Source organism: Argopecten irradians, chromosome 2 (assembly GCF_041381155.1).
Source record: "Argopecten irradians isolate NY chromosome 2, Ai_NY, whole genome shotgun sequence".
In the NCBI taxonomy this organism is placed as follows: domain Eukaryota; kingdom Metazoa; phylum Mollusca; class Bivalvia; order Pectinida; family Pectinidae; genus Argopecten; species Argopecten irradians.
This window is the reverse complement of record NC_091135.1, coordinates 53,130,311-53,143,950: the sequence shown is the minus strand read 5'-3', so window position 1 is coordinate 53,143,950 and position 13,640 is coordinate 53,130,311. Positions and strand designations below refer to the sequence as shown.

The following is a 13,640-nucleotide window of genomic DNA, read 5'->3' as shown; positions in this document are numbered from 1 at the left end:
TTTGGAGTTTTAAACAAAGAATGAAATATACATACATGTATATATAGTTACAGTTGGTGTTTTAACTAATGTTTTCTTTGTTTATTTTGCAATGAATTATACTTACCTAATTAAAAAATAATTCAGGTGTTTAAAAATAGCCTTATCTTGTCCAAAATCAAAAAGGTTTTGAATTTGTCGATTAATGTAAAACTAAAAATAAATTCAGATGAATGTACTAGTAAACATATTATCTTGGTATGTAAGTCAACATTAGTGAACAACCTAGTAGGGTTGACCCAGTCCTCAGAAGGTCTCGTCACCCGTGTGAGAAACAAGATATCAACACTTTTCATATACGGTATAGAACTCATTAATCAAGGGAAAGTCAACTCCAACTATACCTACAGCTACAGCTACATGTTTTACTTTCAATTAATTATCAAACATTTAGAGAATTACTGGCCAATTCCCAAATATCTCCACATAGTGTGATAAAAAACAATGGATAAAATGATTCGGAATAAAAGGTTTGAAGTTTTGAATATTGAGTATGCATGTGTAGTAGGGAAGGGGAAATGGCGAGTACAGTAGGAGCACCAGAACTTTACAGGTTCCAGTCCTTTAACACAACAGTTGAGTATTAATCTGAAATGTATGCTTATTAGTTCCATTGTGGTTCGACCCTCACTGACTACTGGTAAGACGATTGTAATCATTTGTTGGGTTGACACAGACTTTTAAATAGACGGTAACTATTATAACTGCTTACATTTACACAATGTTATAGGTAAATAGTATAAGAATATTTAAAATGCTCAAAGATCTTAAATTGCTTAATTTAGATATGAATGAAACCCTTCCCCTGTCTTTTGTGAGCCAGGGGTGTGTATTGGCCTGGTTTTTAAGACCTTCCAGTATGTGACTAGAACAGTGGCTTTAAATAACTCGGTACTAAAAAGTTTTCCTGGTTTCGGACGGTTCACAAGGTAGTATTTAGTGTCAGTATTTTGTCTGGAAGGATATCGGGAAAGTCCGGAAGATCAGCCTCTTTATAACGCCATTTTGTACTGTAACCTTGACCTATCGTTGACCTGATGACAAAGTACAAATTTGATGAGGTCGTCAGCTTCTGGCACAAGGTACCAGTGTATTTGTTTGTGTGGGAGTACATGTGTGGGAACTTATTAAGTAACATACAATATGAGTAGTAGTAATGTCTTGGTATGTCTATCAAGGCCATATTAAAAAAATACTGTCAACATTGGGGGGGGGGAAATAATTTAGTTCCTGAATTGTTTACTAAACTGTATGCGGTTTGAAAAATTACAAACAAGATAGGGGGATTAATTACTTGGTGAATTTGCATTGATATTTAGTTCCTTAATATTACTATGAGTACAATTTCTGAACTTAAAATTTGAATAAAGCGTTGAAAAAATAATAATATTGTGTATTTGTTTAAACTGTCAAATATAAAAAAAAAGTATAAATCAATGCCATTTAAATGTACTGTAATGTATGCACATACACATCTTTAATATCATATAATGATGACATTATATATGAAATAGTAACAATACTGAATAGGAAATATAAGTCTTCTATCAACTTAAAAAACTGGATACATGTACACAAATTGCACTTGCATCAATATCATTCTACAGATAGAAACTGTGTAATGTATGTTTAATGCTATGTGAAAACATTAGGATTTTATCGACATTTAATAAGATTTGATTACATATATTAAGTGCCATCTCTTTAAGGCCTTCAAATTTTGCTGGATGTCTAGCCTTACACAATCAATTTGTCACTAAAACATTATCTCAAGCTATGATTACAGGTTTACCTAGCGAGAGGATGTCTTTTAAATGTGGTGCAATAATGACTGAAAAAATGAAGAAAAGAAGTTAGTTGATCACATTGGCATCTTAAACATATGAATTCCTTATTTTCTTATCTTTTTCCTTAAATAAGCCTTTTCCTCAAATAAACCCTGCAATTTCCCTCCAATAAGCACTTCTAAATCATCATATTTTCATGAATTACTCCTTATATATCAGGTGTGATAGATCCTCAACTAAATGTAAAATTAGTATGTACATATCCCATTATCCATTAGCTAAAAAGACCCCTCTCAAATCACAATTATGCTGTTTCATTTAACATTTGCTGATTCATTTCATTGATTAAGATCATACAATACAATACAATAATTTTATTTAAAGTCGCATATTTCATACAAGTAACTTAGCTCTTGTGAGCTATTATCGTGACAAACAAAAGTATATATGTATTATTGACAACAACATAGATTATATATAAAATGTGGACAATTAAAGGCTCTACCTTTGTATAAATATATCATAGAAATTAAAGGGTAAAAAATGTTAATTAAACATGAACTCTGGAATATGTACAAACACTGAATGTTCCTAAAGGTAGGGTTTAAAACATCAGATAAAATTAGATAAGTGTAATGAACATATACCAGGTATGCTAACATAGCAAAAGGTAAAAATTGACAGATTATGCACTAATATAGTACTGTGAGCTAAAAAATGAAACATTTTATTTGAGATGGTAAAAAGCAATATCAAGACCATATAATATAAAGACAAAGTGTCATAAACATAGAGTGATGATAAATAAGCGTAAAAAAACATAAACACAACAAAGCTTACAATACAGGACTTAATTAAGGCTATAACTTGTGAAGTTATCATAATCCTTTTGAACTATTATTTGGATCATGTAATTATGTTTTGTAAACCTGTGTATGATTCCTAGTAGTTCCCAAGAGCTTTAGATTTGCAACCTCCGTTTTATAGATCGTACACTCCGTTGGCACTATGGAGTACATTTGTACCTCAATTCTGCTGATTAAGCTGCATAATCAACCTTTACCAAACAAAATAGCTGTTGTCTTCATTGCCAAACAGTAGGCAATTAATGTGAACAATGACTCTCAACTTTTTGTTTCTTTTGCTAAATAATTCATTAAAAACCCAGGGTGCAGTATACGTTTGTAGGAGGCTGGTGAATTTGGTGCCAGACTGTTGGGTGAGAATCAGATTTGGTGCATTAACGATTGGTTATTCATATCTATGTTGTGTCAAAAGCTCGTTAATTTTGGAGTGTAAGTGCATATCACACCCCAATATCTTTTGTGAGTTGTGTGGTCCACCCGGAAGCTATTTCCTTTCTTATTTATCGATAATTGAAATAGCTAATCAGTATTATTGTTATATTGAGTATGGCCATGGTCTGCACACCTAGACATCCAGGTATGCATTCACTGGTGACCTTCAATTCAGTCTTTTCATGTTGCGGAGTTAATTCCCTTGCAAGTAGATCATCATTTTGTGAGCTTAACTCACTTTGTTTTCTTGAAAAGTTGCACTCACAAACACATGATGTCATAACCAATGCCTACTCGCATCAGAAAAGAAGCCAGATTTCCCGATATTCAAAATGCAAAATTTCAACTGAGTTGGCCAAATTGATACAAATGAATTATCATTTCAAATAGGTAAACCAGATTAAGCATACTGGACTTAAAATCACAGCTAGAAATTGTATGAAACCTTGTTAGAGTTTTAATTTTTGCTTGCAAAGGCTCAACTTCTAAATACAATAAATTTAAATCTTAGAGATCCTGGGGCCTCCATTGAAGTGCAATTAAGTGTAGACCATTATTGTTTTAACATGTTAAGTTTAAGTACAGGACTTTTAAGTGTATAATTTACTTATGTACTTGACCACAATACTGTGTTTATCTTCTGATTACTGCCACAGATATACCACGGAATTTTTGTTTAGGAGATTACAGGTCTGTGACCTAACTATCAGATAGGTAAACAATCCTTGATTGTGTTTGTGTATTTTGAGGAGGGTATTTTGGCATGATATACTATACATAGGGGCTACATTTGTAATAACAAAGTTATAGACTCTATAGCACAGAGCTGAAGGAATTTCCTCATCAGCTCTTAGATGTGCTTCCTGTTATTTCTGAACAATTCATTATAGACTATATATTTTTAGGTCACCTGAGACGAAGTCTCAAGTGACCTTTTCTAATCGCCTTTTGTCCGTCGTCGTGCGTCGTGTTTTCGTAACAATTTACATTTTCGACTTCTTCTCCAAAACCGCTGAAGCAATTTCAATGAAATTTTGCACAAACCTTCTAAGGCATAAGGCCAATCAAAATTGTGAATTATATGACCCCCACCCCCCAGGCGGCTGTAGGAGGGGCCAAAAGGGGTAAAATTGACTAAAATTTCAAAAATCTTCTCCTCCACTCACAGATGTGGTAGAATCAAATACTCTTCATAGATAGAAAGGTCCCAAGGCCCTCTACAAAAATTGTGAATTATATGACCCTTGAGTCTCAGGTTTCCCCCTGGGGAGGGGGCTAAGTTTACTATAGTTTATATAGTGAAAACACATTTTGGAGCATTACTTGGTCATTTATAATAGAAAATTAGTCAAATGTTGTCAGAATTATCCCTATGAAATGGCCATTGAATTCTATTAACAAATTGTCCATGACTGACTCCCAGGGGCCTTAGGGGCGGGGCCAAAAGGGGTCAAATAGGCTAAAACTTCAAAAATCTTCTTCTAAAATTCTGGAACTGGTAGAATCAAATACTCTTCATAGATGGAAAGGTCTTAAGGTCATTTACAAAAATTGTGAATTATATGACCCTGGGGTCTCATGTTTCCCCCTGGGGAGGGGGTCAAGTTAACTGTAGTTTATATAGGAAAAAACACATATATGAATGTTTTTTGCTTATTTTTCATAGGAAATTAGTAAAACTGGGTTAGAATGTTTAGCCTGAGATAGCATTTTATCGTCATAACCATATTGGTCCTGGCGGACCTCCAGGGGCCTTAGGGGCGGGGCCAAAAAGGGTCAAATAGGCTAAAACTTCAAAAATCTTCTTCTGAATTCACAGATTTGATGGAACCTGATACTCTTCATAGATTGGAAGGTCTTAAGGCCCTTTACAAAAATTGTGAATCTCATCGCCCTGGGATCTCAGATTTTCCCCTGGGTAGGGCGTCAAATTTACTATAGTTTATGTAGGAAAAACACATTTATGAACATTATTTGCTTTGTTTTCATTGGAAATTAGTCAAACTTGGTTAGAATTATTAGCCTGAAATAGAATTTAACACCATATCCATATTTGTCCAGGCCTCAGGCCGACCCCCAGGGGCCAGAGGGGCGGGGCCAAAAGGGGTCAAATAGGCTAAAACTTCAAAAATCTTATTCTGAATTCACAGATTTGATGGAACCAAATAATCTTCATAGATTAAAAAGTGAAATTTATGAAATGACTGACATTGACTGACTTCTTATTTGGTTTTGTTGTTTAACATTGGCAAAGCAAATTGGAATTTTAAGCATAAGGTTTGGTAACATAAAACACTATCAAAATGAAAAACAAAAAATAAAAAATTCTAATAGGTTCAACTTTAAAGTTTATTCTAATTCGTAAATACTTTTTACAGATTTGAACCAACTTTGCAATGCTTTTCTGTAGCAGTACGCAGGTGACCGTCAAGGCCTCTTGGGCCTCTTGTTATTATTATATAAATTATATCTTCTAAGGTAACATTTTCATTTCTACGTACACATATGAGGTCTTTAGACAAAGCTTAGAATATATTGTGAAAATGAAGCATGTCCTTGTAATGGTTAGCAAATATTAAAAGATACCAGTTAGCTAAACTGTTTTATTGTTGTGTTTTTTAATATACGTACCTCTATAGGCTGAGTGCAATAAAATGTATTACATGTAGCTCTAATCTCAGTAATTCAGTTTTCCTGTGATCTATTGTTATACGGTGTATTAGACTTACAAGTGGTATAATAATTACATATAACATAAACCACATCAATAAGAAATATTGTAATCTTATTTTTTGCATAATTCCCAGCCAATTGAAATTCACAAAAAAACTTGCTTTTAAAATGTTTTAAGTGTAATTTAGTACTAATGTGAATTGTAAAATATAAAAGTGGCATGAAAATGACAAATTTAGTTGCCATGGTATTATGTTTGTTTTCATTAATATGATGCTATTGTTAGATCAGCTATAACTTTAAAAACACTTTATTACTAATATGTATCAATTTACACATGTCAGTAATTAAATGTTTTTTTTATTTCAAGCAATTTAACTATTATCTCTTAATAAAAACAGAATGTTCAGAAACTTGAACGTTGCCCATCAAAGCTAAGACGGATTGTGGTACTGAAGCTGAGATAGTGTTGTTTACCTAAGGCTAAGTACATTTTAGAGCCAGTGAAGTGTTGATCTTCTCGGATCAATAGTATGCTTTCTTTCTAAATGAGTTTCTTCTGTAGGGGCCAGAGACCTGATTAACTCACTAAATTCAGGATTAAAATTTAATTCAGTTTCCTCATCATTTTATTTTTTTTTTGTTTTTTTTCTTTTTTTTTCTTTTTGCATAATTACATTACAACACAATGTACACAGTCACATAAAACAATATACAGGTACACATATATATGTATTCACAATCACATATCACTCGCGAGCACACACAAAAACACACATACACACACCCACACATCCTCACACCCACACACTCCCACCCACACACTCACCCTTACACACACCTACATTCGTGCAAGAATGTACACACAAATATTTCATTTTAAGGGAAAATTTTAGAATTGAATTTTATAATTGTTATTAATAGCACAATATTAATATCAAGTGTATTGTTATACTAGTTTAAAATACGTATTTGAACAGGCGATGTATTTTCAATCACAACTTACAAAATCAGTTATCCAGTAATAAAAAGATCCTCATCATTTTATGGCCTTAACTGTAAGGATTTGATTGTTACTGAGTTTATACAGTTTGTTACCTTTTATAAGGGATACTAGTGTATTTCCCCATCCCTCCCTCCTCCCAAACCTGTGTCAGTCTCACACTAAATACATGCTACATTGATAGATAATTGTAACACCTGGAAAATAAAAAGTAACAATTGCGAGCCAGCTTAAATACCATATCATAACAAGGAAATGGTTACAGTTTAAGTTACAATTCTTCAGAAGCGTGCCTACAGATCCGTACTGTTGGATGTGACATATGCCCTTAAGAAGAAAAAAACACTTGTTATCAGTGTATAACAGAAACTGATGTAGATTTCATGTCGCTAGGCTCCTTCTTCAGTAGCCACCTGCCACTACAGAAAAACCTCTAGTAGGTCACAAGTCTATATCATGATATACAAGTATAATACAGGACTACTGGGCCTCTAATGTTTACTGTGTACTTTATAGAACATGTATTTTTTGGATGGTGAATGTGGGCTTTTTGTTGTGTGCCAGACATCTAATTGACACCAAAGTAGTGACATTGATCGTAATTTATATGAAGTGGAATTTAGATAGACTTGTCGGGGTGGTATTATACACAAAGATGGTGTTAATGGTGTGGTGTGGCCGTTAGATAACCACACCAGCCATGATAGAGGCTGCTCACTACAAATGTTAGACAGGTTATATAGGTAATAACTACAGGGTATTTGTAGTCTCGGCATTATGACAGATGTTCATGTAGTATTGATGTGGTACATTACATTAGGATTAATAGCTATCAACTTAGTTCGGATAAATGACCTTCACAGTCACCTTCTTTTATTAGCAATAAGGGTTGAATATGGTTGAATTTTGAGTTGAATCACATTATGACCCTGAATCACTTGAATGTCATTGAATCGTTTTGATGACTTTTATCACACAAATGACCTTGAATCACATGGATAGCTTGATTATACCACTAGTTCATAGTAGAAATGATTCTGTATGGCCTAACATTGCACTTTACACAAGTTATGTGTATACATACACTACAACTCCTGTGCCTCTGTGTAAGGATAACTTGTCTCCTCGAGTCATATGTCAGTACTTTGGTATTAATTGGATGTCAGTGACACACAACTAAAAACCCTCATTTAACCATGTTGTGAAATGGAAAGGGACAATATTAAAAAAGATGCTCAGTGTTTCAAGTTTACTTTAGAACTATGTCCCTTGTTGTAGAAATATGTCCCTAACGTTGTAGAAATATGTCCCTAACGTTGTAGAAATACACATGTATGTCCCTAACGTTGTAGAAATACACATGTATGTCCCTAACGTTGTAGAAATACACATGTATGACCCTAACATTGTAGAAATACACATGTATGTCCCTAACGTTGTAGAAATACACATGTATGTCCCTAACATTGTAGAAATACACATGTATGTCCCTAACATTGTAGAAATACACATGTATGTCCCTAACGTTGTAGAAATACACATGTATGTCCCTAACGTTGTAGAAATACACATGTATGTCCCTAACATTGTAGAAATACACATGTATGTCCCTAACGTTGTAGAAATACACATGTATGTCCCTAACTTTGTAGAAATACACATGTATGTCCCTAACGTTGTAGAAATACACATGTATGTCCCTTACATTGTAGAAATACACATGTATGTCCCTAACGTTGTAGAAATACACATGTATGTCCCTAACTTTGTAGAAATACACATGTATGTCCCTAACATTGTAGAAATACACATGTATGTCCCTAACATTGTAGAAATACACATGTATGTCCCTAACATTGTAGAAATACACATGTATGTCCCTAACGTTGTAGAAATACACATGTATGTCCCTAACTTTGTAGAAATACACATGTATGTCCCTAACATTGTAGAAATACACATGTATGTCCCTAACATTGTAGAAATACACATGTATGTCCCTAACATTGTAGAAATACACATGTATGTCCCTAACGTTGTAGAAATACACATGTATGTCCCTAACATTGTAGAAATACACATGTATGTCCCTAACGTTGTAGATATGTCCCTAACTTTGTAGAAATACACATGTATGTCCCTAACATTGTAGAAATACACATGTATGTCCCTTACATTGTAGAAATACACATGTATGTCCCTAACGTTGTAGAAATACACATGTATGTCACTAACGTTGTAGATATACACATGTATGTCCCTAACATTGTAGAAATACACATGTGTGTCCCTAACATTGTAGAAATACACATGCATGTCCCTAACGTTGTATTGTATTGCATGTCCCTAGCGTTGTAGAAATACACATGCATGTCCCTAATGTTGTAGAAATACACATGCATGTCCCTAACGTTGTAGAAATACACATGTATGTCCCTAACGTTGTAGAAATACACATGTATGTCCCTAACGTTGTAGAAATACACATGTATGTCCCTAACATTGTAGAAATACACATGTATGTCCCTAACGTAGTAGAAATACACATGTATGTCCTTAACGTTCTTGATTAGACATTATGATGCAATGCTATATTCTATGAAAGAAAACATATGACAGGTGAAGTCAGAATTAGGTGATAAATCAGTAACTATCTACTCAAAGCAGTTTATAAACTCTTGTTCAAATCAATGAGACAAACCTGGCAATAGGTTGAGTCATATTGGTAGTAAACTAATTATGTAACAACAACAAAAATACTATTAGGAAGCAATGTTTGGGTTGAAAATTATTGTGAAATGTTGCAGCATTCCTTGAGCTATTTGGTAAGAAAAGAAATCAAAAGAAAACTTTCTATTGTTGAGTTTTGTTGGAAGCTCGCCACAGTGGTTTTGTCTACGTCATGCTTATAGTGTTGTATTCCTGAACAAAGGACACAGACAGTGGCACGGTGCTAACAATGTCTTGGCGCTGTAAGTTCCCTTCATTGCAGCAGATCAGCCAACAATGCGGTCACAAACATTTATTGGATTTGCTGATTGGCACAGGTGGAGGTTTACCAACACAAAACCTATTGATTTCAATTAAACTTACACAAATTTGTGAAGGTAAAACTTTTTTCTCAAAGATCAAGGTCTTTATAGTTCTATACTCACCGTTGGTTGCTTGTCTCTCATCACACAGACCTATAATTAGCATGCCTGGCATTAATTCAATGCATGGAGATAGCTAAAGCTACGCTGGATATATATGTAGAAAGATAAGCGAGTGAATTTATAGAATTTAAGAAACGTTGGAAATTACAGTCGGAGATATGACTAGTACCATCAGAAGCAAGTGGTTCTCTGGTAAAATGTTACTGATAGGAAATTACGATTATTAAAGTTACAAACCATGTCCGCTTCGTCGATGTACCAGTGAGTATTTTAAAATTGGTAACCAGATTTCAACTTAGATTTATCATGTTATTGGTGTCTGGCATTTTGCTTATAATGTTTATACTTATTTCACTATTTAAACAGAAACCAATTCTATTTCATATAAATGCCATCAGTTTGCCTGAACATTGATTTCAGTAGTTAATAGTTCTGAGTATTTCATTTTATGAAAAGAAATCTTTAACTTAATTTAAAAATAGAGAATTAGTTTTATTTTCTATATTAAACTTCAATACACTCTGGTCATGTTTAAATTGATTTACAAACTTGAGATTGATTACGTTTTCCATTCTGTGTCTTTAGAAATGACTTTAAAAGCAGAGCTTACAATTGTATTTTAAACTAATTGAAGGCAGTAGTTATGATTTTGATTGTCGTTTTGCTGGAACTCAAATTGTGTGTTTCTGTGATCTAGGGAAATGAAAAAAAAATGGAAAAAAAATGCTGATGATTGCAAATTTTGATTTCTGATATCACGTTTTCAGCAATTTTAGAGAGACTATTTCTATCACTCTAAGGTTGTACAATGAAATACATTATTCTTAAATGAAAATACATTCTATTCAGCCAAAGCATATTTAGATTTGTATAAAGGGGTTTAGATCTGGAATATTTCTGAATGGTAATGCATGTCTGTGAATTCACATATTATTGAAGACAAATTCAATATTCAATTTTTGATTTTAACTGTTTTTGAGAAATCCATAAAGAATATGCTAATAATTGTCTAGACTGATATCAAGCGTGTAAGTACATTGGGGATTATTGAACAACTTAGCACTAGTTGGAATAGTAAAATAATGGTCTGCCTCATCGGAATTCTAAAGCGATGGTCTGGTCTAATGCTGGAGTGTGATTGGTAAATAGCTGTGACAGGATAAAATGTAAATACACTTTCCACTGTACCTGTGAGTGCTAATGTACCTACTGCATGGTCTGTTTACTGGGACAGCTACAGTAATGGTCAATGGAAACATTGACCTTTCCATTGACCATTTGGTCAGAACCAAAAAGAGCCACAATTAGAATGTAATATTTTACTACAGGAGGTTATGAAGTTTTTTTTTCTGAAATTACCCACAACTGATAGTCCTTTTCCTCCATCAAAAACTCTGGTAGAAGCATCAAATGAATTTTGGTTATGTTTTTTCATTGTGAGCCATATTAAGGTATAGGAAACGGTCCTCGGAATGCTTTCTTTACTGTTAGAAAGACCTACAGGACAATATAGTGAGATTGATCTTTGTACATTGAGAATTAAAAAATTTAAAATAAATGTTTGAAAATTATATCAATCTTTAAGCTGAATATGGTAATGAGTATTAGAAAATTACTCAAAGTTGTCTATAGATAATAACCACGCAACAGACCATTAGTCTTAATTATTAGCCATGTGAGCCAAATGACGTAAACTTGGCCATATTGGACCTTAATAAAGTGATCTTATTTATTAAGCATTTACATTTAGCATTTACATTTTTATGCATTAGATGGTCACTAAGGCAGGTTTTACTGTAGAAGTAAACAAGTCAAATTACTTGAATGGAGGTTACCTCCTAGGATTCACCATTGTTGCTATGGGCCTGATGTGTACTTAAAAGAAGGAAACAAAAACATGGATTATACTAATAACATAATCCCTACTTGTATTGATACGATAAAAACCTGTTATTCGTTTGTGTGTTACAGTTTACAGTTACGCCGGTCTCTGATGCAGAACAAGAAGAGCAGCAGCAGCGGTCCAATTCTACCCCGTCCAGGCCAGCCCAGTTTGAGATAGCTGACAGTGATGAAAATGCTGATACCCTTACACAGAACAGTATCACTGCTCTACTGTCATCCAAATTTAGAGTAGGTACTTATAGGCACACTTTGTTCATTGTTTATACATCTCCCTCTCCCCTGAGCAAAAAAATAGGGGGAGGGGGTATACTTTATTCTGGTGGTTGTCTGATAATCTGTGTGCCTGTTGATAAAACGATCATCCAACTATTCCTCCTAAACTATTGGAGGGATTTCAACAAAACTTAGTGGTAATAATCCTCATACAGTGTATGTAGAGGTACATAATCTAAATCGTAACGAGATATAGCCACCTTTTCTAAGTGTTTTATGAATTTTTTTAAGCTGACATGATATCATAGATTTAACCTTTAAATAATGTTATGTACAAAAAAGAACATTTGCTCCATGAATTGGGATACATTTAAATTGTTTGCTAATTTGCAATTCACTTTAATTTTGAACACCTGGTACACAATGAAATTTTAGTGAATGAATTCAGCTACATCTACCATCCTCATACAGTGTATGTAGAGGTACATAATCTAAATCGTAACGAGATATAGCCACCTTTTCTAAGTGTTTTATGAATTTTTTTAAGCTGACATGATATCATAGATTTAACCTTTAAATAATGTTATGTACAAAAAAGAACATTTGCTCCATGAATTGGGATACATTTAAATTGTTTGCTAATTTGCAATTCACTTTAATTTTGAACACCTGGTACACAATGAAATTTTAGTGAATGAATTCAGCTACATCTACCATGTTTGTCACTTTAAATTTCAGCGTACCGTTCCAACATTCTAATAATTTCTTGTTTACATGTTAAAACCACCAAGAAAACATTTCCTTACATGTAGATAAGTGTACCCCCTGGGAGTACAATTGTTGATATTTTTGTCTGGAATTGTCATAGCAAATACGACTGGCGACAGAACATATAACAGTGGACGTATACTCAGGTCAGGCCAATACGTATGTGGATATGTATTGATCGGAATTCAACATTTAGTAAACTTACTCTGAATTTTTTGCCTCCTTTCCCATCTTTTGTGTTCCCAACTCAGCCATTCTTAATTCTCTTTTATACTATCCTCTCTGGTGTGATGCCCCAGAAACTCTCAGATCGAGAGATGTTATGTAATAGGGTAATATTTGGAGGCTTCTATTCGAAAGTTTTAAATATATAGTAATTTTAGGTTTTGAATCATAATCTGTTTTAAACATGTCCAATACTCTTATTGTCATATATTTCTTTGTCCAAGTCTTTTCACTAATAATCTATTGTCTTGGAATAAGCTCCTAAAACATTTGGTATATTATGTAGCTGTCATTTAAACTTATGCATGTCCAATGGTCATGAATAATTCAGATTGCTTTTATAGTTGCTTTACTTCTTCATACATTGGCAGGATTGTCTTGTCTGGACGTCCTAATCTGAAACATGTGGTAGATCTGGTGTTTTACAGACAGGAAAAGCTGTATACATCAGGGTCGGGGCATGGCTATCTGATGTCATGCATACAAATTGGCCACAATCTGGTATATTCACCTTATAAAGATCTGCTCAGTCTATCATTTAGACATTGTTCTGATCTCAAAACCAAAATGGCCA

General features: G+C 33.7%; 1 protein-coding gene across 3 annotated transcripts in view; it reads left to right on the top strand.

Moving 5' to 3' along the window:
* Nucleotides 1-13,640, top strand: part of LOC138315918 (H(+)/Cl(-) exchange transporter 7-like) — a 72,221-nt gene that overhangs the window by 23,693 nt on the left and 34,888 nt on the right. For 2 of the 3 annotated variants that reach the window (XM_069257296.1, XM_069257295.1), the window contains exon 3: nt 11,927-12,088. In XM_069257296.1, the coding sequence (XP_069113397.1) occupies nt 11,927-12,088 (162 nt within the window). Of the gene's footprint in view, nt 1-898; nt 1,122-11,926; nt 12,089-13,640 lie in introns of those variants that run through there. The other variant, XM_069257297.1, reaches the window with a different exon arrangement.